Source organism: Artibeus jamaicensis, unplaced genomic scaffold (genome assembly GCF_021234435.1).
Source record: "Artibeus jamaicensis isolate MK-2021 breed Jamaican fruit bat unplaced genomic scaffold, CSHL_Jam_final contig_233, whole genome shotgun sequence".
Classification (NCBI taxonomy): Eukaryota; Metazoa; Chordata; class Mammalia; order Chiroptera; family Phyllostomidae; genus Artibeus; species Artibeus jamaicensis.
This window is the reverse complement of record NW_026521486.1, coordinates 15,004,897-15,028,259: the sequence shown is the minus strand read 5'-3', so window position 1 is coordinate 15,028,259 and position 23,363 is coordinate 15,004,897. Positions and strand designations below refer to the sequence as shown.

Genomic DNA, 23,363 nt, shown 5'->3' with positions numbered 1-23,363 from the left:
GTTCGCTCATTTCATCTTCATGAGCTTCCATTTTACGAGATGAGAAAGTGAAAGCGGTGACTGAGAGAACTTTTGTAACTTGCCAGACATCACACAGCTAGTAAGCGGTGAACTGGGATTTGACTCCAGGCAGTTAACTCGAGTCCATACTCTTAACCACTTCTGTGTCATCTTTCTATGTTAGGTTTCTGAGTTTAGTAGTGATGTGTGACATGGGTATTTTAAGATTAGTCCAACTACAGTAGGGCAGAAAAACCAACAGTGGAGAGCTGAAGACTTCAGAAACAAGCTAAGGCTTAGCAAGAGGTGCTTGTGAGAACAGAAGGGTGAAGAATGCACCTTAATGACAGAGAGGAATGGATTCTAGTGACAGTGAAGGAGAAATTAAAAGACCTAAAAATGTTTGCATTATAAAGAAGAAATATATCAAAAGTAATTTTAGGATAGGTAGTACCAATTCAGAGCAGGGGCTTCAAAACATTCTGAAGTCATGGAAACAATGAAAAAGATGGGGTGGGGTGGGATTTTAATGATATACAAAAATGGGGAAAAGTAGGTTTACGGTTCTGAGTACACAAAGCACAGAGTTCATTATTGTATTATTATTTATTAATTATTATATTATTTTCCATAAGTACAACTGTAAACCTACTTTTGCCCATCCCTACAGAACAAAAACAAAAATTAACTTAAAGCGTAGAGAAAAAATGAATCTGAAATATTCATAATTAAGCATTAAAATGTTTTGGAATATAAATTGCAATAAACATTCTCACTTGTCATCTAGGTCACTGTTTTTTAAAATTAGCTTATTTTACTTGTAAATGGAGATATGAGCCTTTTGGTAGAATCGCTGATTATGCTTCAAGGAGACTCAGTCCTATAAGGGAGAAATCTAGGACCTGGATTCAGAAAGTATACATGAAAATAAACCCTGCAATATGTAAAGTGAGTAAATTAAAAAATATCACTCATGCACATACAGAGTATAACTCGACTGACAAAAGATCCAACGGGCCTGAAGTAAGTGTTCATGGAACCCCAGGGCTCAGCGAACACATTTCTATTGCTGGGGCACCTCTGCTCAGGGTCACCTCCTCTGGGAAGGCTGCGAGCAGACCCGATTAATCCGTCTCCCCATCATCATTCCATTTACTAGGTTTTTTTTGATTCCGACACTTAAAATCTGTGTTGCTATATTTACATACTTTTCTTCCTCTAAGTCAGTGTGTAACTTAATGACTAGGGCTTTAGTCATTCCTTCAGCGTTTCTTACGGTAAAGGATACAGTGTAGGTGAGAATTAGCCCTTGCAACAATTCGTAAACACAGGGTGAAAGAAGGAATGGCAGAGGAGAAAAAGGGAAGATGCATGGAAAGATGCTCAAGAGGACTGGAATAATGCAGTTTCAAGGTAAGTGAGCCATGTTTCAGGACAGAAGTCAGTGTGAAAAGCTGCCTTGAGATTCAGGAAGAAAATTCTGACTTTCCTTTCCGAATGGATTTGTTGAAAACATCACTGATAACTTCTGAGAGATTCATGGAGACTGAATGAGATTATAAAGCTAGACCAAGAAATGGGGAAAGAGGAACTGAAGTTAAGGGCTCAGACATTTAGAAATATAAGGTGTGAAGAAGACGGACTGAAATTAAATGGGGAGATGGAAAACTGTAATGGTTAAGAGAAAGAACTATGGAGCAGGCTGCTTGGGTTCAAATGTCAGTTCTTCCAGTTAGCAGCTGTGTGACCTTGGCCAAGCTACTTCATGTCTCTAAGCTTTGGTTTCCTTATCTGTAATATGAGGTTCTCATCACAGTACCTGTCTTCTAAGGTTGCCATGAGGATTAAATGAGCTGCTAACATATATGAAATGCTACAATGGGCCAAATATATGTAAGTATTATGTATTTGTTATGAGGAACCAAGCTTATCTTTGTGTGCAAGTATGAGGAAAGAGTCAACGGAGAAGTATGAATGCATTAGAAGCTATGAATGCAGAACATTTACAGCTTTAAGAAGATGAACAATTCTAGGAAAAGATAAAATACAGTCATGCCCAAGAGAAGATACTGGTGAATGAGAGAACTCTTATTGAATGGCTCCCACATTCTCAATGAAACAAAGGTCAAAGCTAAGTGATATTTTTAGAATTTAGAAAGCCCTACTTTGTACAGGAATTGAATATCACTGCAGTTAGGTCAAATTTGCCCTTATACCATTGATGCTTTCTGTTTACACACAACAGCTCACAAGCAAGGATTTAACTTTTTTTTTTTAAAGAAATATTGCTACTAGATAGTCTGGGCAACAGCTTTTAGACCATAATTTATCAAAAAGAAAGAGAAGTATACTCTGAATAAATGCTATTTACGGATGATGGTTGTTAACTAAAAAATATAGAGAACTTTTAAGGTATGGTTTTCTAGAGTAAATGCACTTGGGACAATTAGAATCCCTGAGGTGGAAAAAGGTCATTGACTTTTCTCCTCTGTGTAATAACATGCGCACGTTATTACACATGCGCATGTCTTTTCAGTGCGATAAAAGAAGCTAAGTTATAAACAACCACCTTAAAAGTTTCCTCTGGATGCCAGCACACACTCATCCCAGGGGAGCGAAGGACAAAATGAGACGTCTGCATTCCTTCCAAGTTCCAAATCCTACGGAAAGAGAAGAAGCATAATTTAAATATTTTTGATATAGCACTACTAAAACAATAAAATTTCCATGAGTTTATGCAAGGCTATAATGAAAGATTATAAAGTAGACATTTATATTTAAAGGATATGATAAAAATCATAATTATTTTAGAAATTGTGAAAGTAAGATGAAGAATTTAGCTTTCACCACACTGAATCACAGAAAACGAGTCACATACATTCTCTCTTTATTATTTTTTTTACTTTTTTTATTTTTTTAAAAATTTTATTTAGTTATTTTTCAAGTACAGTTTTTTGTCTATTTTCCCCATCCCAGCCTCCCCCGCCCCTTGCTCCCCACCTCCCTCCCATTTCCACTCCCTTAGTTCTCGTCCCTGTGTCCTTCCTATTTGTTCCTCCAAATCCCTCCCCCTTTTTCCCCTTAACTTCCCTTTTAATCCTCACCCCAGGACACTTTTATTGATTTTTAGAAAGAAAGGGAAAGAGAAACACTGATGTGAGAGAAATTTTGATTGGTTGTCTCCCTTACATGGCCCAACTGGGAATAGAACCCACACGCTATGTACGTGTCCTGACCAGGGATTAAACTAGAAACATTTTGGTGCATGGAATGATGTTCCAACCAACTGACCCACCCAGTCTGGGTTCTCTTTAATTAATTTAATACAGAAACACGTGTAACCAAATTAAATTGTTCATGTACTCCTTATTTTATGTGCAGAATCTTAAGTCAGGTTGTATTCTTACATCAGTATCCACTTCAATTAACAACATTTTCTACCAAGAGCACTTTACTTGTGCACACACGTGCACGTGTGCACACACACGCACAATGGGGGCTTCCCATTTTCAAAACAACTTATAAAGAAACTAGCGTGAGGTGATGTGAATGTAGGGAGACAAATAGTTTCCCATGGTTGCTTATTCCTTCTGCCTTTGGGTTTTCATGTCAGGGACTGATTCTTACATGGTTTTTGATCTGGCTTACTTCCCCAATTCTCTTTGTCAAACAAAGGTGGCTTTGATGGATAGCTACCGCATTAAAGGTGAGTTGAAGGGAAAAAACACCTGGTCCTCCCACTATCTCCCAATACTTACAAATCCATAGTAAAAGGACCAAGCTCATCACTGACATGGCTTTCTATCTCAATTTCTTTCACATCCTGAGTGGGGACCAAGACTCAGAAATCTCTCATTGTTGTGAGAAGTGCTATCTCCCACTGAGCTGGTTAGGTTTCTAGCTCATTCTTCACACTTGGCCACTATTCTATCTCACTGCTACAGAGTGTGGCATAGAGTTAGCATGGCAGGGGACAGAAGCTGGTGGGTGGTTGGCAAAATGCCCCAGAATTCTGGACTTAAGAACTGCGTTCATTCCTTGGACTGTTTCTTCTAGGTTTTATAGCTCATATCTCATTGGGAAACATAAAAAAAATTTCAACACACTTAACGAATACAAGGTCTGTCTGGAAAAAGCCCAGCCATTGTTAATACAATGAGAACAGTTTCAGCGGCATTGATGTAACCTGGCAGCCAAGGAGAGTGGACTGGAAGGTGCGTGATGAACAATGATGATTTCACTGTACTAGTCAGTGTGGGCACTAGATGCCATTGAGCATGTGTACTGTGTGGCCATCACATTCAAAATAACTGAGTGAGTAGAACAATGAAACTGCATCCAATTTTGCATTTAAACTTGAGCATTCTTCCACAGAAACTATACGGATGATTCAGAAGGCTGCACCTATAGCAACTGGTGATTGGCAGCGTCATCAGGACAATGCACCTGCTCACATGTCACATCTCATGCAAAATTTTTTGGCAAAACATCAAATCACCCAGGTGACTCAGCACCCCTATACATCAGATTTGGCACCTTGTGAGTTCTGACCTTCAATGAGATTCAGGAAAATATGACAGGGGCAGCTGATGGTGATTGGGAGAACTGTGTGAGGTTATACAAGGTGTCTAGTTTGAAAGGGACTGAGGCATCATTGTCCTGTGTAGAATATTTCTTGTATCTTGTGTCTTCTTCAATAAATGTCTCTATTGATCATAGTATGTGGCTGGACACTTTCCAGACAGACTTGTATATCTTTAAAGTCTAGGCAAAAATTTATTCCAATGAAAGTAGATATAATTATTGAACAATGCTACTATTCTGTACCAAGCCACCTTAATCGAAATATTTTTCCATCCTTGGAGAAATTAGAGCTTCCAGTCTTGAAATATTATAGTAACATACAAACTAACATAAATTGTTTTCAAAATGATTATTTACTTGATGAGGTAATTTAGAAACATACTCTTTTCCCTTGCCAAATCAACACTTTTCATCTGTATGTACTATATAAGAGAGAGAATTACAATTTAACTGAAGAGGTAAATCACATTTACCAAGAGTTTATGCAATTGTGTTTCACTCCCCACAAGGAAAAGTTAATTAATTACGGCAACTGAGTATTTCTTTCTTCTCCACTGCCTTTTGTATAATAAAGTGCTGGGCCAGTATGTATTTACCATGAATTTGTCCTGCAGATTTAAAGAGTCCCACGAGGGTATGGTTTAAATGCTCTATTCTTTTGATCTTATTCTAATATGTATTTGATTTTTGGTTGCAATTATATAAATTGAATAAATACATACAATACTTTCACAATTTTTTCCTTTCAAATGAAGGAAACCAAAGAGGTAGAAAATAGGAATACAGATATTGTATAAAAACAGGTCAATTAAATAAAGTATACTCCTGTCCAATGAACCAATTTTTTTTCACAGTGTTTTATCCTGAATAGAACCAGATACTTTAAAAATAAAAACCAACTTAAAATGAGAAGGGTGATCCAGATTACTTTACAGGCCTACAATAAAATGATTTATGGTTTATAATTATATGCTTATTAAATAATTCTCAGTGGTTGCATAATCCAACTACCAAGAATGCAAAATACAACAAATTGGTCTGAAATGAGTTATCATAACTAAATTAGCTACAGGTGGTACATTTTAAGCTGTTAAGCCTTATTTCCCTTTTTTGATAGATTCCCTAATTAAGCTCTTCTCAAGTCTTGCGGAGCTCAATTCATTTCTCTGTCTTTCCTACACAGCTCATCTAGTCAATATTAGTTCCATCAAGAAAAGTCACGTTTCTTTTTTAAAATACTTTTTAAAGTACAACATACATAACAAAAATACATAAATCTTAATCATAAAGCTCAAAGAGAACATATTGAAAGAAAACAGTACGCAATTTAAGAAACGAGAGTATTGCAGCAACTCCAAACGTTGTCTTGTGCTTCCTTCTGGTCACATTGCCCTGCCCTGTCACAAAAGGCACCTCAGTGTATTCTGACTTCTCACACTACAGCCTACTTCTGCCTGTTGTGAAGATTGTAAAAGTAGAATCCCCTGGTACATATTTGCTTGGTCTGATATCTTTCACTCATCGTTAGATTTTGTGAGATTTAACAACATTGCTCCATGTTGTCGTATTACGTTCATTCTCATTGCTGTATGTAGTGCTCCATTAGTTAAGTAAACTGTGATGTATTTATCCCCACTACTGTTCATAAACATTTAAGCTGTTTCCAATTTTTGGTCATTAGTTACAATGCTGCTATGAACCTTCTTGTACATCTTTTAGTGAATACAAACAATGACATCCCCTCTCACACACACAGACCCCACCCGCCTGCTGGGTACATACTTAGGTGTGGAATCGCTGGATAGTAGGTTTCCAATACATTCATCTTTAGCAGGTACTGTCAGATAGGTTTCGAATTGATTGTACCTCATTTTTCCTTTTTCTCTCATATTTCTTTTAAATTACCAACTAAAAAAGCTTAAAGTTTAAGACATTTTCTGACAAAAACAATCTTAAAACAATCATTTGTCTGACCGGTAAAAAGTATAGCTTTTTAGTTGTTCTCATTTATAAGGCACATTTCTCAAGTCATCCCTTTTTTCTTGCATTTTATGTTATTTTAATGTATCTCTGTATGGATAAATTTGCATCAGTTTTAAAATGTAGTGAAGACAATTTATACAGTAACTCTCTTAATTTAACTCCTGACATCCTTCCTTTGTCCCTCTGTAGAACTGATGAGAAAAAGGTGGCCATTTTCTAACATTCTTACATGTGCATGTTGTACATTTACCAAGAGGGAATGTGGGTTCTCTGCCGGCAAACCACTGTAAGTGATGTACACCCATGCTTATTAACATAATTAAATATTATATAATCTGACAGAATATGAATGTGAAAGAGCTTTTAATTTTTTTTAATCCTCACCCAAGGATATGTTTATTGATTTTAGAGAGGTAGGAAGGGAGAGCGGGGGCCGGGAGAGAGAGGAATAGGAAGAGAAAAGGAGACAGACAGAAACATGGGTGTGAGAGAGAAACATTGATCGGTGCCTCCAGTATGTGCTCCAACCTGGGATCAAGCCTGCAACCTCGGTGTGCGCCCTGAGCGCATTTCCAGCCCACAGCCTTTTGGTGTATGGGATGATGCTTCAACCAACTGAGCTACCTGGGTGGGGCTGAAAAAGTTGTGTAATGAAACTAAGTTAATGGCAACTAATTAAAAGGAAGTATGTAAATTTAAAAGACATTCTTAAATTAGGCATGAGTGACAGTTACAAAATGTTAAGCAATAAATATCACAAATATCTAGATATATATTTTTTCTTTTATTTTTTAAAATATATTTTATTGATTATGCCATTACAGTTGTTCTATTCCCTCCTTCATTCCCCTCCACCCTCACACCCCTCCCCCACCATCCCCCCTTTAGTTTATGACCATGTGTCTCAAGTTCTTTAGATTCTATATTTCCCCTACTATTCTTGCCCTCCCCCTATCTATTTTCTACCTACCATCTATGCTACTTATTTTCTGTACTTTCTCCCACTCCCCTGTTGCTAACCCTCCATGTGATCTTCATTTCTATGGTAAATATCTAGATATATTTGAAGGAAGACTGCCTAGTGAGGTTTTTCATTGTACACACTGTATTATGGGTGTGGTTCAGGCAAAAAAGGTCCCCAGTGCAAATCAATGGAGTCACAACTTCAGAAAAAAGAAAGCCTTGGCATCAGGTAAAAAGGTTTGCAAATGGCGAGTTGACAAATTTTTACCTATGTGTTGTATCTGAAAGTAAAGTAGGTAGACATTCCTTTAAAGTGATTTCATGAGTTTACCAACTTTTTGCTTGTCCAAGGAGCTACAGATTTAGACATGTCACATAAGAGAGTTTCTATTGTAATGCAGAAAATCCATAGATTTGGAAATTCATATGTAATATTTCCAAATTTGTTAATATATTTGTTTATAAGAAATAAAATTACCTAAAAGTTAATTATAACCACAGAAACATAATTTTCAGAAAAGTGGTACATCACAGAAACAGAAAAGCCATAAGTGTTCATAGCCTTTTTAATACACATAATCAAACATGGAAAGATAATGGACCACTTATAAAAGAATAAAAATATAACATTATCAAATTAAATTACCTTGACCAGAAATCCAGAGCTATATGAAAGATATACACACACACCCCTACTTAAATGTTTGCAAGGGGCATTTCGAAGTAAAAAGCTTTTGAGGTTAGGTTAATCTGCTGACATATTAAGAAGTCAGTAATATTGACTGAATTCTTCAAGCAAAATGACAGTTTTGACCCAATTTGACTATAATTATAGAAACATCTCTAACCCTTCCCAACTTTGTAGTCCTAAATAGAATTCTTAGATTTCGCTGAAAAATGTATGGAAGAAGAGCTATCCAGATGTAAGATTAAGATAACAATTACTTTACTTTTGGTAGTTTATTGTTAAATTATTTCAGGCTGAATGCATTTTAGCAGAACGTTAAGTATTGCTACCATATATTATTTAAATGTAGTTGCCCCATTTAATTAATTAAAAATCCCATAAGTTGGGTGTTGGCATACTAAGGATATCCTAGACATTCTCAAGGGTCTCTTAATTGAAAATTAGTAGAGAAAGATGTTCCCTCTGAGAATTCAAAAAGGAAACTTCCTGGGAAATACTTGGTTCTTTTATTTGTTCTCTACTTTTAATTGGCAGCCCATTGTCCGTTCGGGAGTTCATTGCATAAGACATTTTCTGCTACCAAATGTTTTTGACAACACGAAGGAGGAATGGATGACATTAGACAACACATTCTGCATCCATGTGGCCCTGCATAACTAGTGGAGCAAAAAATACAAACCAGAATCTAAAAGACATGACTGGGTCATATGAATCACTGTATTAATTAAATATGAAAGGAAGAACAAAAGTAACACTGAGACGTAGTTACAAGGATGAAAAGGCACTTTCCAACGTTACTGGGTGTAGGAAAGGGGCCTCTGACATTTAGAGCCAGCAAACATTCTTCACTAAATTTGTGATCACAAAATGAAAATTTTGCCCTCCCATTTCCAAGTAATTAATCACTAAACTACTCATCATGCTATAAACGATTCAAAAAGCAACAGGTATGGTGTATTTCCTTAGAAAGTGAACAATTAGAAAGTGAAAAAAAATTACAAAATACCTTATTGTTAAGTTTTTAGTACGAAAGGAGCTCAGAGGTGGGGAACCATGTAATTGGAAGCATAAATCCAGGCTTCGGATGGACGGACCCTAACAGTGGATGTGGCAGGCAGAGTGGTGACTGAATAAACCGTGTCGGCCTGGGGCTCAGACCACAGAGAACACTGGAGGCGAAAAGCCTGACCAGTGGAGGCAGCAACATGGTGTGATGGTGTAAAATAAGATTTTGTAAAGAGTGTTTTGAATATGTGTCAGTGTTTAAAATATATTCAGAAATGAGATTAGATTACTTTTGCTTCTTTTAATACTCCATACTACTGAAAAAATTTTACTGATTTAAGATTAAGATGAATTATAAGAGTGAGAAAGAGATAACTGCATAAGTTTATATTACCCTTCGATAATTAAAAATAGTAAGTCAAAAATACAGTTGATTGTCAAAGGCTATGCATGTTTTGCAGGGGAGAGGAGTGCCCTGTTTCAAACGTAACACAAATAAGCCAACTATACCATATAAAAAATAATCTACCACTGTACATATTCATGAAGGCTTGGAGAGCTTAAACAATCTTACAGCTTACATGTTGTTTCTTCATTTGTTTTCTTGAAATTATAAACAAATTCATCAGCAACTAAAAGTTTATCATCACAGAGGAGACAAACTACCTGAGGGCACTCCAGAGGAGAATTAATATCTTACTTAACTTACATAGGTAAACAGATTTTTAAAATTTTATTTTTCAATTACAGTTTACAATCAAAATTATTTTGTATTAATTTCACATGTATAACAGTGGTTAGACAATTACATACTTTATAAAGTGCCGCCCCCAATATTTCCAGTACCCAGCCAGCTCCATACATAGTTACTACAATATTATTGACTGTATTCCCTATGCTGTACTTGACATCCTGATGACTATTCTGTAACCACCAACTTGTACTTCTTAACCCCTTCACCCTTTTCACCCAGCCTCCCAACCCCCCTCCCCTCTGGTAACCATCAGTCTCTGCACCTATGAGTTGAACAGATAAATTTCTGAAGGATAGGAATTGTGGGAAATTTTGTCACATTTAAAAATAAACTTCAAAATTAAACTCTCAACTGCAAAAAAATACCATATGGTAGTTTCCAAATAGGTCATATGTAATAATTTCATCTTTAAGGAATTCAGAGTAAAAGGACTTTTTCTTTAACTAACATAAACCTTAATACAAATACCGGTAATACTACTCAGGAAACAGCATTTTATTATTTTGAGGAAAAAGTTTGATATACTTTACAAATGAAAATTTGATTATATGCTATAAGTGAGGGAAAGCACTCTTATTAGTCACATAAGTGAACTTTCAAAATAAACATAAAAAATATTTATGGGTATTATTCTCACAGATACAATTCACTTACTGCAACCACACGAGGGCCCCACTGAGCAGGCTTAACTTCCTGCCCTCTCTGCTATGGTCATACACTTTGTGAAGTACTGATTTTGTACTTCACCTACACGGGCACGTGGGGAGAACGAAGAGTTGAATACTAGAGTGGTGTTACCACTGCATGGTCATACAACATTTTAGAAAACTTTTTTATCATTTTGTAAAATCTGTCAACCTATGATTTTATTGCATTGAACTAAAATGTCTGCAAATGTGATCAACAGGTTTTAGTATAAGTCTTGGATAGCTCTTATAAAGACAGACAATCCTTACATTCCATTTGCTAGAAGTAGGCTGTTACCCAACTCAACACAGACTGTTTTACCTAATTCTTACAAAAATTAGAGAGAATTTTCCAAGACAAGCAGAGAACTTTATCTCTGGCATTGTTTAACCATAACATTATAATGAATAATGTAAATTCTCCTGATTTCACTTTGTTCTTGGAATTATTCAGGCAGGGGTGATTTGCATCTGAGTGGGAATTCACCACCCATCCTTAGGAGGCCCTCTGTCCCTTTTCTCCTATTTCCCACAAGGACTATCTGTAAACCGGTCACATAGTTTGTGATCCCAGCTGGGGTGAGTGTGGGGAAGGAACACTACATCTTAACTCTGGATCTTGAAGACTCTGCAATTTACATAAACACAGGTAATGGAGAAAGAACTCAGACATCATGGAGTACACAAAAGATATTTGATAAGCATTATTTTTCCTGTTATAAAATGTTTCAGAAATAATACTATTGGCTTAGTGAATATTTAGGTAATTTAGTATTCCCTTATCTAGTGATTTGCTTATATTCCTAAAAAATAATCTTACTCTTTATTTTTTATATCCCACTCCTTCTCCCATTCTTTTTAAGAATGATGACAGCTAGAACATGACAACTACTAATATCCTATGTTTTATAGTCAAAGTGAATGGCACATTACTTGCCTCTATTATTTTTGTCTTGAACTAAGAATTTCTTAGTTTCTAGAAGCCAATTTTCTTTCACCATAAATTTATGTAATATTTTAAAAGATTATTGGTGGGGAAGAGGAGGAAAGGAATTTACTTCTGACATCCTTTGTAGTTACAGTGAGTACTGGGTCTTCTATTTCTTTTGTATCCCCCAAAGTACTAAATGTTGGCTATACTAAACATGTTTAATAATTACTTGTTGATCTGACTTGCTCTTACAGAACGGTACTGTTTTTAATATACTAGAACATCTGTTATTTGGCAATGACTGGGAATGAGATGTTCTGTATTAGTGAGTTTTTAAAATAATAAGCTTAACCCATTAAATACTTACACACCATTTTCGCCTTCTTTGTAGTAGGGGATAATAAATCTTTCTAAATGAAAATGCACTTACTTGCTATCCAAATATTATAACAACTTTTTCTTTTGATGATGCTCGGTCAAATTATAAACACCTTTATGTAAATGTAGTATTTACATTTTCCTGTGCAAATGCACACACACCAACAGGTATTTATGTAGATGTGTACATGTATGTATGTGTATTTACATGTGGTACACATGGTAAGGGACCATAAAGGAAATGGTGTAGAACATGAGGCTGAAAGGCTAGCAGTTCCATCCAGTGACTTATTGGAATTTCTTTCTTAAACGCGTCTCTGGTCAGATACTTTGGTAACAGCATCTTTTTTCTAAAGATGTGGTGAGAGACACAGCTGTATTCTGTCCTCTACCCACTCACCAAGCACCTACCACAAGCGCACTCTTCTGGGTGCTGTGATGACTTTCAGGTATAATGCATGGCTGAGTGCAAAACACCATATTAGTGAAAAGGCGAGTGCAGTGAACTCTAGAATAATTTTCCTCATCCTCAGGAAATGTCTGTTTCTCTTTACTCTTCTTTCTCATCTGAAAACTGAGTTAATGAAGTATAAAGAAGGAACATGATGGCTTCATTTTAAGGACTGGGACTAGAGTGTTTTAGCAAAGGTGTCTTTCAAGAATTATGGATTCTTTGCGAGTAGAACACAACACTTCTGCCGACATTACTCTACAATTCTATCAACCTTATTAAGCCCTACATGATGCTTGGTTTTGATCAGAACACACAGGCAATATGAACATCTGCTTTTTCAATAACAGAAATAGACTAAAACTTCTTAAAGAATCCTCAAGTAGAAACAGTACAGTGTAGTGCTTCAGAGCCAGACTGCCTGGGATCCTCACGTGTAAAAAGGGAATTATAAGAGAATCCACCACCATATGAGGTTTCTGAGGATTAAACTGATTCACATAAAGCACTTAGGAGAGTGCCTGGTCACCTTATTATCTAAATCAATGGTTCTCAGCAGGTGGTGGTACTCCTGCCGGGGCGGCATTTTTGATTGTGCTAATAATTGGGGTACGACAGGGAACAACTGGATGAGAAGCAGGGGTTGTAGACTTTTGACTACTCCAGTGAAATTTAGAAATACCTTAAAAGATGGCCACATTTCAAGATAGGAGATCTTTTTGTTTTTGCAGTCCTTGTTAGTATTCCATCCTATGGCATAACAGTGAATCTTTCTGACAGGGTCATATAAAAACTGGCTGATTTGTAACAGTGTTATCCTTCCTTACTGTCTCAACTTGACATCCTAAAATTTGTTTTGTCATGTTATCTCTACTTTGATTAACATTTCCCTCTTTCACTTACCGTATTTAATCTTTTTCTGTTACCACGGACAAGAGTTTTTATCCTAGTGAGTTTTACTCATGGCTATGACATTGCAGAACTCCAGATGGCACTATTTACATTGTCTTCTATGCAAACTATAGCCGTAGAATTGTGCGACTTGGCAGGCTTTTCAAGCCTCACATTTTTCTGTGATCTTATTTTACTGATATTCAAATTTGTCCAGTACAAAACAAGCAAAGACTACCTCGCTACATATTCTTATGCAGAGATATTTGAGTGTGTCTCTGCACAAGACACACACAAACACACACACATAAACGAACTGTTTTGTTTTCATTTTATAGAAATGTTTAATTCAATTAAGGTACTATAATTTTTATAATATATTTTGATAGGTCACATTTTCTCTGAGTTTCATTTAAGATTATATAGTGGGCATTATAAAGTCTTTGTTAAAAATGGAGGTACTGGGACTGATAAAGAACCACTGACCTAAATAAGAACTCAGTTAAGAACTTGCAGATTACGGAATACTAAAACTAGATGAAATTTTGCACAAAATTTAATCTATCATCTTCTATAATTACATTTCATATGATAAGTAGCACCCTGGTTCATAGTTTTAATAGCTATATTACAGAATGCAGAAAAGAAAGATCTAAAGCATTCTTATGTAGAAATACCATCTTCTCAAGGTAAAGTTGAAAACTGTCCCCTGGGCAGAGCAGTGAGTGATTTAAGAGTGCAGGCGGGCTAGACGGCCTGAGAGTCTTGTTCCTCTACTTGGCAGCTATGTCATTTTCCGTAAGTAACTTAGCTTCTCTATACCTTGTATGCTCCTCTGTAAAATAAGGATAAAAATAGTACCTATCTCAGTTGTAAAAAATAAAGTTACATAGATAAAGGCACTTAGAGTGGTGAGCATATAAAGTGGTGAGCACTCAATAAAATATTTAGTAATATTTGCTTAGTAATATGTGCAATTTATACACAGACAATAAATACCTTTGACAGTCTTAGGAAGGGCTAAAATGGTCCTGAAACCATGATTCAGTAAATTAGTGATGACCGAGTACCTAGCACAGCAACTGGACTCGACATTTTAACTGAATGAACTCGTCTACGCATTATTTTCTATACATTCACTTGTTCTCTGTAACAAAAGGTAAACAAGTGACAACTTTTTAATGCATAGAGTGACATACTAGTGCAAATGAGACCAATTTTCATTCTGTGTGACTCAGAATTTGGCAATTTTCAATAAAACACACACTTTATGAACTTGTTCAGGGGACAGATTGTTTTGAAATGCTGTCTCTAAGGCCATAAATCTCCCGGCTGATTATAATACTGTGTCTCTCTTGGAAATGCCATAGTCAGCTATCAGAACACATGTATAGATCAAAATACTGTACTTAAAAATTATTTTTTAAAAATTGGTACTGATTCAGAGAGAGAACTATTCCTTCTGCTCTGTATAGTCCAAAATATTAGGAATCTACATGGCAGGACTGCTCATATATACATATATGTGATCATGTAATATTCCTTGCATAGGCTATAATATTTTACATATTATAGCTTACTAATTAAGACATTTTATTCACTTACTTTACTCATTTATCTTACTCACCATTTAAACCATTTTAAAGTGTATAATTCAGAGGCACTTAGTCCATCCATAATGCTATACAACCATCACCACTATGCAGTTCCAGAAGTTTTTATTGTCCCCAGAGGAAACACTGACCCTGCTTAGCAGTCCCTCCTATTCTCTCCTGCCCACCGGTCCTGGCAGGACCACTCTCTGTTTTGTCTCTATGGATTTGCTTATTCAGCAGATTTCCTATTACTATAAGTGGAATCACAGAACATTTCATGTCTAGGTTCTTTCACTTAACATGTTTTTAAATTTTATCCATGTTATAATACATATCTGTACTCTTCATCCTTTTTCTAGCTGAAAAATATTTCAACAACACACCAGATTTTGTTTATCCATTTATTAATTGATGGACATTTAGGTTGTTTCTACCTTTTGGCTGTTGTGAGCAGTACTGCTCGCAACATTCCTTCACAAGTTTTTGTTTGAATACCTGTTTTCATTTTTTTTTTTGATATATACCTGTAATTAACAGTGGAATTGCAGGGTCACATCCTTAACTTTTTGAGGAACCGCCCAATTGTTCACCACAGATGCTTCATTTTATAAACCCACCAGCCAAGTGCAAGGGTTCCAATTTCTTCACATTACGGCCAACAATTGTTATTTTGTGCTTTCTAAAAAATCCCATTTATTTATTTATATATTTATTTAACTATCCTTGTGAGTGGGAAGTAGTATTTCATTGTGCTTTTGATTTGCATTTCCCTAGTGACAGTCACCATTTTTTCATGTGCTTGTTTGTTTTTAAACCTCCTTTGTAGAACTGTCGATTCAAGTCCTTTGCCCATTTTTTCAAACTGGGTTGTCATTTTATTGTTGAATTATAAGAGTTCTTTATACATTTTGGATATGAGACCTTTAATAGAGATTATGTCCAAAAGTTTTAAATTTTGATGACGTTCAATTTATCTTTTTTGTTTGTTTATTTTTGTTATTATATATGCTTTTGGTGTTATATCTAAGAAGCCATTGCTAAATTCAGGGTCAGGAAGATTTTCTCCTATCTTTTCTTCTAAGAGTTTTCTAGCTAGATGCTGTTGAAGATTTTTGCATCTATAAGGGGTAAGGGATATTGGTCTGCGATTTTCTTCTTGTGATGTCTCCGTCTGTCCTTAGTATCAAGGTAATGCTAGCCATAACGCATCAGTTAGAAAGTATTCCCTCCTCTATTCTTTTCTGGAAGCTTTTAAGATAGGTGTTGATTCTTTAAATGTTTGATAGAATTCACCAGTGAAGCGTCTTGTCCTGGGGCTGCTTTGTTACCAAGAATCTCTTTGTTATGAAGAATCTCTTTGTTATAGGTCTATTCATATTTTCTATTTTTTTCTTGAGTTTTGGCAGTTTTGTGTTTTTGGGAATTTGCCCATTTCATCCAGGTTATCTAATTTGTTGGCATATAACTGCTCACAGCATTCTCTTACTAGCCTTTTTATTTCTGTAAGGTTGGTAGTGATGTCCTCACTTTTTCTGATTTTACTAATTGGAGTGTTCTCTCTCTGTGTAAGCTAAAGATTTGTCAATTTTGTTATATCTTTTCAAAGAACCAGTTTTTAACATCATTGATTCTCTTTATCGTTTTCTATTCTCTATTTTTGTTATCTCCGTCCTAATAATTATTTTTTCCTTTTTTTCTGCTAGCTTTGGGCCTCCTTTGTTCTTTTCCTGGCTCCTCAACGTGTAAAGTCCTACGTTACTGATTTGAGCACCGATTCGTAGCATCTGATATTTTGCATATTGTGTTCTCATTTTCAATCATCTCAAAGTATTTTATAATTTCCCGTGTGGTTTCTTCTTTGATCACTGGCTACGGCGTAAGAGTGTGATATTTAATTTTCATATAGTTTCCTGTTTTCTTTAGTTACTGATTTCCAGTTCATTCCACTGTGGTGAAAGAAGATGTTTTCTGTAACTTCTACCTTTTAAAACTTATGTACATTTATTTTGAGGCATAACATATGGTTTACTCTGGAATGAATGTTTTCTATGTCTGCTAGGTCTAGTGGGCTTACACGGTTGTTCGAATCATCTACTTCCTTACTGACCTTCAGACTAGTTATTCTGTTGAGCATGTCTTTTTTAATGCAAGGTATCACTTGCATGTAAAACTACTTCCAAGATGACACGGGCTTTGACTATGCTTGGACAAGGAGTTCACCACCAACAACTGCAGACTGAGACTGCAGTGGCCATTACTTCAGCACAGTGATAGGAATGATTCCTGGGATACAAGTGGCTATTTCCTCTGCCCAAATTGCATGGCTGTCATTTAGCTGCTGTCTTTACCTGTAACTTGGCAATTCTATACTTTGAGTTAATGAGGATAGCTGTACTGAAACATTTTCTATTGTAGTCTCTTCCTCAGAATTCCTTCTCTCCTTTGTTACTGTGAGAGTGTATATTTACTTCTCTTCCTTTCTTTAGACTTCCTGACTTACTTATATCTTCTATTTCTTTTAAAAATCTTATCTATCTTACTTACCTTTTGGCCCAAGAGGTTTGACTTTAATAGCCAATCAGAACTGTCCTTTGCTTCTCACTGGCAAACTAAGCTGATGAATTCTAAATTTAGCTACCTAGCTATTGCTGCAATGATGTTATGAACCCCCAAATCTTATTGGCTTACAAAAATAAGCACAAATTTTTTGCTCATGGCTCTGTGGGAAGCTTTATTCCATAATGCCAGGGACCATATCTGCTTCATGTGTTCCTCATTCTGGGGCCAGGAGCCATTTAGGACATGTTCAACTGATAGCAAAGACAGAGGACAGTAGTTCAAGACAGACCAAGTAAAACATTTAAAGGGTCCATGTGTGTCGACTTGCTAATATTACACTGGCCTAAAGAAGGCACGTGGGTAAGCCCAACAGAGTGGGGAAGTCTCCTTCTGCCACTGTAGCGGTGGGGAGGAGGGAAAGCAATTATTTGCTGAGCAGTAACACTATTATCCACATTCTAGCAAATAAGGCAATTAGGGGCAACATACTGAGTTTTCAAAGACTTAAATTTATTAAGCTTAATTTCATTTTGAAGTTAAGCCTTTTGTCCTTTTTAAAGTAATAATGTTCTTTCTTTTATAAAATTATGGTAATAATTGAAGGCAGTAGACATTTTAAAATTCTGATTACTCAACAAAATAAAAAGTTGAAAACCCTCTGTCAGTCCCCCAGATTTTTAGGACAATTTTACTGGTCTACAAAATCCCAAAGTCTACTACAAGAAAATAAAAATAATCACAGACCGCTAAATGTAATTCCAGGTCTCTCTGGCTCCCATTCACTACTCAGAGGCTGTTCTTTGGCTCGCAGAGACATCATTTTCCCCCTTCTCAGGTTTCATTGTTCTAAATGCATGTGATTAAGAAAGTCCATGTTTTAGAGAACTAAAATGCCATTATTTATTCCTAGTGCTCTAACCTAACTTTTATAAAGTCATGCCATTTACTCTTCGGGTCTATATATAAACTTGGTTTTGTCATACTTGGGGCCCTAGAATCTTAATGTCACGTACATCTCTCATGTCCCTGACATGAAAATTCTAACAGACAGAACATAAAGAATAATGGTCTATGACTCTACAACTTTAAAAAGGTGAGCTATTACAAAGATTAAAATTTAAAAAGTAGCTGGTGGCTTTACTTCCAATGTGAAAAGACACATACTCAATAGTTTTATTTGTGCACAGAGTTTATAAATACGAATGATTCTGTACAGCCTTATCGAACATTAGAGCAGAACAGCATAGCAGTGTCTCTTTTCTCCTTTTTCTCACAGTGCTGTCGAAACAAATGAAGCAATTGGCACTTCTGTAATGACTGATTCGCTCATCTCACTCCTGACTCCACAGCTTATTTCCACCTCCTACTTTGGCTCTTCATCTTGTTTTTCACTTGTGATATTCTCCAGCTTTAGGCACTATTAAAATGTTATAGCTACCTCATCTGTTGCAAATTGGGCATGGGGTGGAAGAATGTGATACTAAAATGTATTTTATATACCGAAAACCTTATATTGAGACTTTCAAATTTATAAAAACACTAACTTCACCGTGAGTTTTACTTTAGCAAATGAGATTTGCAATTCATTATTAAACACTAACTTACCAGATAGATAGGATCTGTGAAATAACTTCATAATATGGCAACTGCCTTTTAGTGGCCTAATGATCTTGCCCAATACTGAAGAATTTGACCCAATATATACTTAAATTTCATAAATGTGCAAGTATAAAATAAGAGACAGAGAGGTACCCATGAATCGGTGAAGGAAATTGCCAAAACTGGGAAGAGAACTTAACTCACCCACTTTGAAACTCATATTTGTGTCACACAATTTGTATCAAGTATCAGTGTGTGGAATATTTATAGAAGCTGCATTTTCTCTAACTTTTAAAATGTAATTCTTAGTAAAAGAAAATGAAAATTTAAAAATGTGTTTATATCACAAGCAACATACCTGCAGGTATGATCATCACTCACACTTGCAATTCCTTGGCCTTCTCTGGGATCAAACACCAAACTATTAATGAAGTCTGTATGGCCCTCTAAAACCTGACATAAGGGGAAAAATGAATAAGAACACAGGGAAAAAATATATAATATTCATATCTAATATTTTTACTTCACTGCCTTAAAAGCTTTCACTGCATGCTTTTCTTTTCCATAAATATTTCTTAAGCAATCTGCTATTTTTAAAGCATGATTTATACACCCACTTTTCTGGAAGGTTTATCTTGGAAAGAAGCTGATTATTCAACACTCTGCTATTAGCTTGATCTTTCTTTTCTAGTATGCATTTCTTACAAAAACACACACACTTTTTTTTAATGTACCTGTCCTCGTATCACCTCCTTTTTCACTTATTACATAAAGCTTAAATAAAAACTAAAGCTAGAACTTTCTAGGGGCACTGAGATGGAGTCTCCCTGAACTATTTACCTCATACCTGCTGCTCTGCATACTCGCTGCTGCCTAATAAACACACAGCATGAACTTCACCTTCCAAGGTCTTTACTCACTTGTCCAGTGTGACTGCCGGTACTGGAGACAGCTAGTGTCGTAAGCCCACAATCACAACCCACAAATACACTTCTGGCCACAGAAAGAACAAAGGGGAAGGCGTAAGAGGGAGGACTATGTGAGCAGGCAAGGTTTGATAGTTTAAGTCCTCAAAATTGAAATCCTCAGGAGGCTTGTCAAATATCAGATATTTAAATATTTAATGAATATTGTTCTTGCTTCCTCTGTTCATTCCAAAGACTCAAATTTTATCTCAGTTTTAAGATTAATAGTGCTTCTATTTGGAACTGCTATTATTTAGAAATATATCATGAGAAAAAAATTTGATTTAAACATTCCTGTGTAACTTTAACAAACTCAGTTCCTCCGAATCATTCTCTCAAAGCTTCTACCACAGTCTATAAGGTAAACTACATTAATATTAAGTATTTAATGTCTATCAACACTAGCCCATTAGTTTTTGATGGGTCAAAATTTTTATGTCATTTGTACTTGGCTCTCACTGGTACAGCTTTACATTAACTAATATATACAGTATGCTTTACAACTGTGTAAAGTTCATTGTATATAGCTTAGAGCATTTTTTTTTTACTATTTTCTAAATGATTGAAAAGGTTTATAGTTTACCTCTGTTTTACAACATTATTCATGCTTTTGATTTACTATGAAGTCAAGAAGGCAATACGGTTCTTACAAAAAACATGATGTAATTTCAACCCAAACTGAGAGCTATTTACTTAATTTTTTCCAGCTTTAATTGACACGTAACTACAGGTGATTTGATACACATATATTACAAACTGGTAATCACTATATGGTTAGTTAATTCCTCCATCGCCTCACTTAATTACCATTTTTGTTTTGTGGTGAGAATGTGTAAGATCTGCGCTCTTAGCAACTTCCAAGTATATAATGCAGCATTGTTAACTACACTCACCATGCTACATCCTAGTCCCCAGAACTTACTCAATTTGAGTTGGAGTGTGTATCCTCTGACCAGTCTCCCTGCTTCTCCTACCCACTAACCCCTCATAACCACCACTCTATTCTGTTTCTATGAGTTGTAGCTTTTCAAAATTCCATATACAGTACAGCTGACCCTTGAACACTGTGGAGGTCAGGGGTGCTGACCCCTGTACAGTCAAAAAATCTGTGTATAACTTTTGACTCCCCCAAACTTAACTACCCTCAGTATCTGCTGGGTATTGGTTCCAGGATCCTCTGCGAATAACAAAATGCATACAGTTAGCTCTCCACATCACTGCACTCCCAACTGTGGATGAAAAAATAGTACAGGTATTTATTGAAAAATATTTATGTATAAATGGACCCATGCAATTCAAACCTGTATTGTTCAAAGGTCAACTATATTTGTCTTTTTCTCTTTCGAAGTTATCTTACAGAACTATTTCTTATACCAATAGAAAACACATTCATAGGGCTTATTGTGTACAAAGCACTGTTCTAAGTGTTTCATACAAATTAGATCAGTTAATGCCCATAATTCTTTGAGGCAGATGCTATGATTTTACCCATTTTACAGAGAAGGAAATGAGCACAAAGAGGTTGGAAAGGAGACCGAAGTCATACTATTATTACAGTGGTAGAGCTGGGTTCGAACCCAGGTGTCCTGTGTCTGCGCTCTTAACCGATCTGTCTTCCTGCCTTGCACTGTGTTGTGCTGATCACCTGCGTCCCTGGAGACTGCCTTGTCCTCGGTGTGTGTTCATATCTATTATACTCCTACTGTGCCAACGGCGACTTCCTAATTCTCCCTCATTTGCTGTGCCAACCTAATGTTTTAATGTAATGAGTGATATCAGATTTACAACCTCCAGTCCTTACGAAGAACTTAGATACTATAGTCTAAAATAGAGTTAATGACACCCTAAATAACATACTTTAAAGATGAGCATAAAGTTATCTTAAATTAGGATAAATCCAATTTTTAAATGCAAGAAATAGTGTTTTAAGATAAGCTAAAAATTTAAAAATTATACTTATCAGGCATACCTTATATTCAGTTTTATCTTTAAGATCTGAGGTAAACAATCTAATTTTCATATCAGCAGCTGAAGTACAAAATCTGGAAGCAAAAACAAACCCACTTTTAGCCTCTATAAACGGAAGTTCCACCTTGTCCCTTCCAAACCCCCCTCCAGCCCCCTTCCCCTCCAGCCACCAAAGCTATTTCATAACTTATAATTACACTTTCTTTCAGGCAGAGGGTACATTGTGACTCTGTTGTAAAAAAATGTTACATCACAACCACTGAAAGCAGAAGGCACTTAAAAGTTAAAAAAAATTACTATATTCTGCATTTGTCTCTTTAACAGCAAGTGTAAAAGTTTTATTATAAATTACCATGTGAATTTAACTTTTAACTTTACTTCAAAATTTAAAAAGGTGTGACTTAGAAAATATCATTATTTTAGTTAGGTCAATATTAGATATAAAAATACCATTACACATTGACCTTAGTCTTTGGCATCTGCAATTACCCATAAGCCTCTTACTTGTTTTCTACTCCTTTAAATAAATTAGATGAAAGAAGATAATATTTTTTACCTACAAAATCAGGTGTATTTATAGCTATCAGATGGAGTATGATTTGTACTGACCCTACACTTGAAGGCATTTTTTAGCAGTTTGTCAATGTACGCTACACTTAAAAAAAAATCCAAGCAATAACTATCTTTTAACTAGTTTGCCGTGAATCCTAAAATGTTTAGATTCCCAGCATGTCATATTATGGCTGAGGAAGGAATAAAAATTACATTTATATATTGAAAAACAAAGTTTATTTCTAATTGTTTTAGGTAAATAATTATCAAAAAGATCTAAATGTCGTTAGTTCTGACTACATTAAAGTAACCATTTTCCCCTCAACGAATACATTTATTTACCAACATTTAAATTAAATAAAAGCAAGGCTCCTAATGAACAGTCCTGGATGTGCTGGTAGACCTCGGCGACACCTCTCTTCAGCGACTGGCAAGGCACACGGAGGGCCTCCGGATACACAGGGCGAGATGAAAGTAGATTTAAAGTTGTGAGCATGTGAAACAGTTTATTCTTGCATTATTATTTATTAATTGCTGTAGTATTTGCCATACAAACAACTGTAACCCTACTTTTGTCCCCCCTGTATATAATCTCTTTTTGGCATGTGTGCTGTATTTTGTATGTATACACATAAGGTAAGAAAAACTCAAAAACAAAATTTATTCTTTTAATTGTCCTCCTTTGAATCTGTCCCATGATTACTTTGGGCATTTATTATTTCCCCACTTAGAGGAAACTCTAGACCAAATCTGCTACAACATTATGCAGATTTCTTCATAGTTATGTCTCAAAGAAATCACTGAAAAATCT

General features: G+C 35.7%; 1 protein-coding gene across 3 annotated transcripts in view; it reads right to left on the bottom strand.

Moving 5' to 3' along the window:
• NUP37 (nucleoporin 37) overlaps positions 1–23,363 on the bottom strand; it is a 41,683-nt gene that overhangs the window by 4,739 nt on the left and 13,581 nt on the right. For all 3 annotated transcript variants that reach the window (XM_037160663.2, XM_037160664.2, XM_037160665.2), the window contains exons 4-6: positions 22,002–22,074; positions 19,426–19,520; positions 2,570–2,660 (exon numbers count right to left, since the gene is read on the bottom strand). In XM_037160663.2, the coding sequence (XP_037016558.2) occupies positions 2,570–2,660; positions 19,426–19,520; positions 22,002–22,074 (259 nt within the window). The remainder of the gene's footprint in view (positions 1–2,569; positions 2,661–19,425; positions 19,521–22,001; positions 22,075–23,363) is intronic.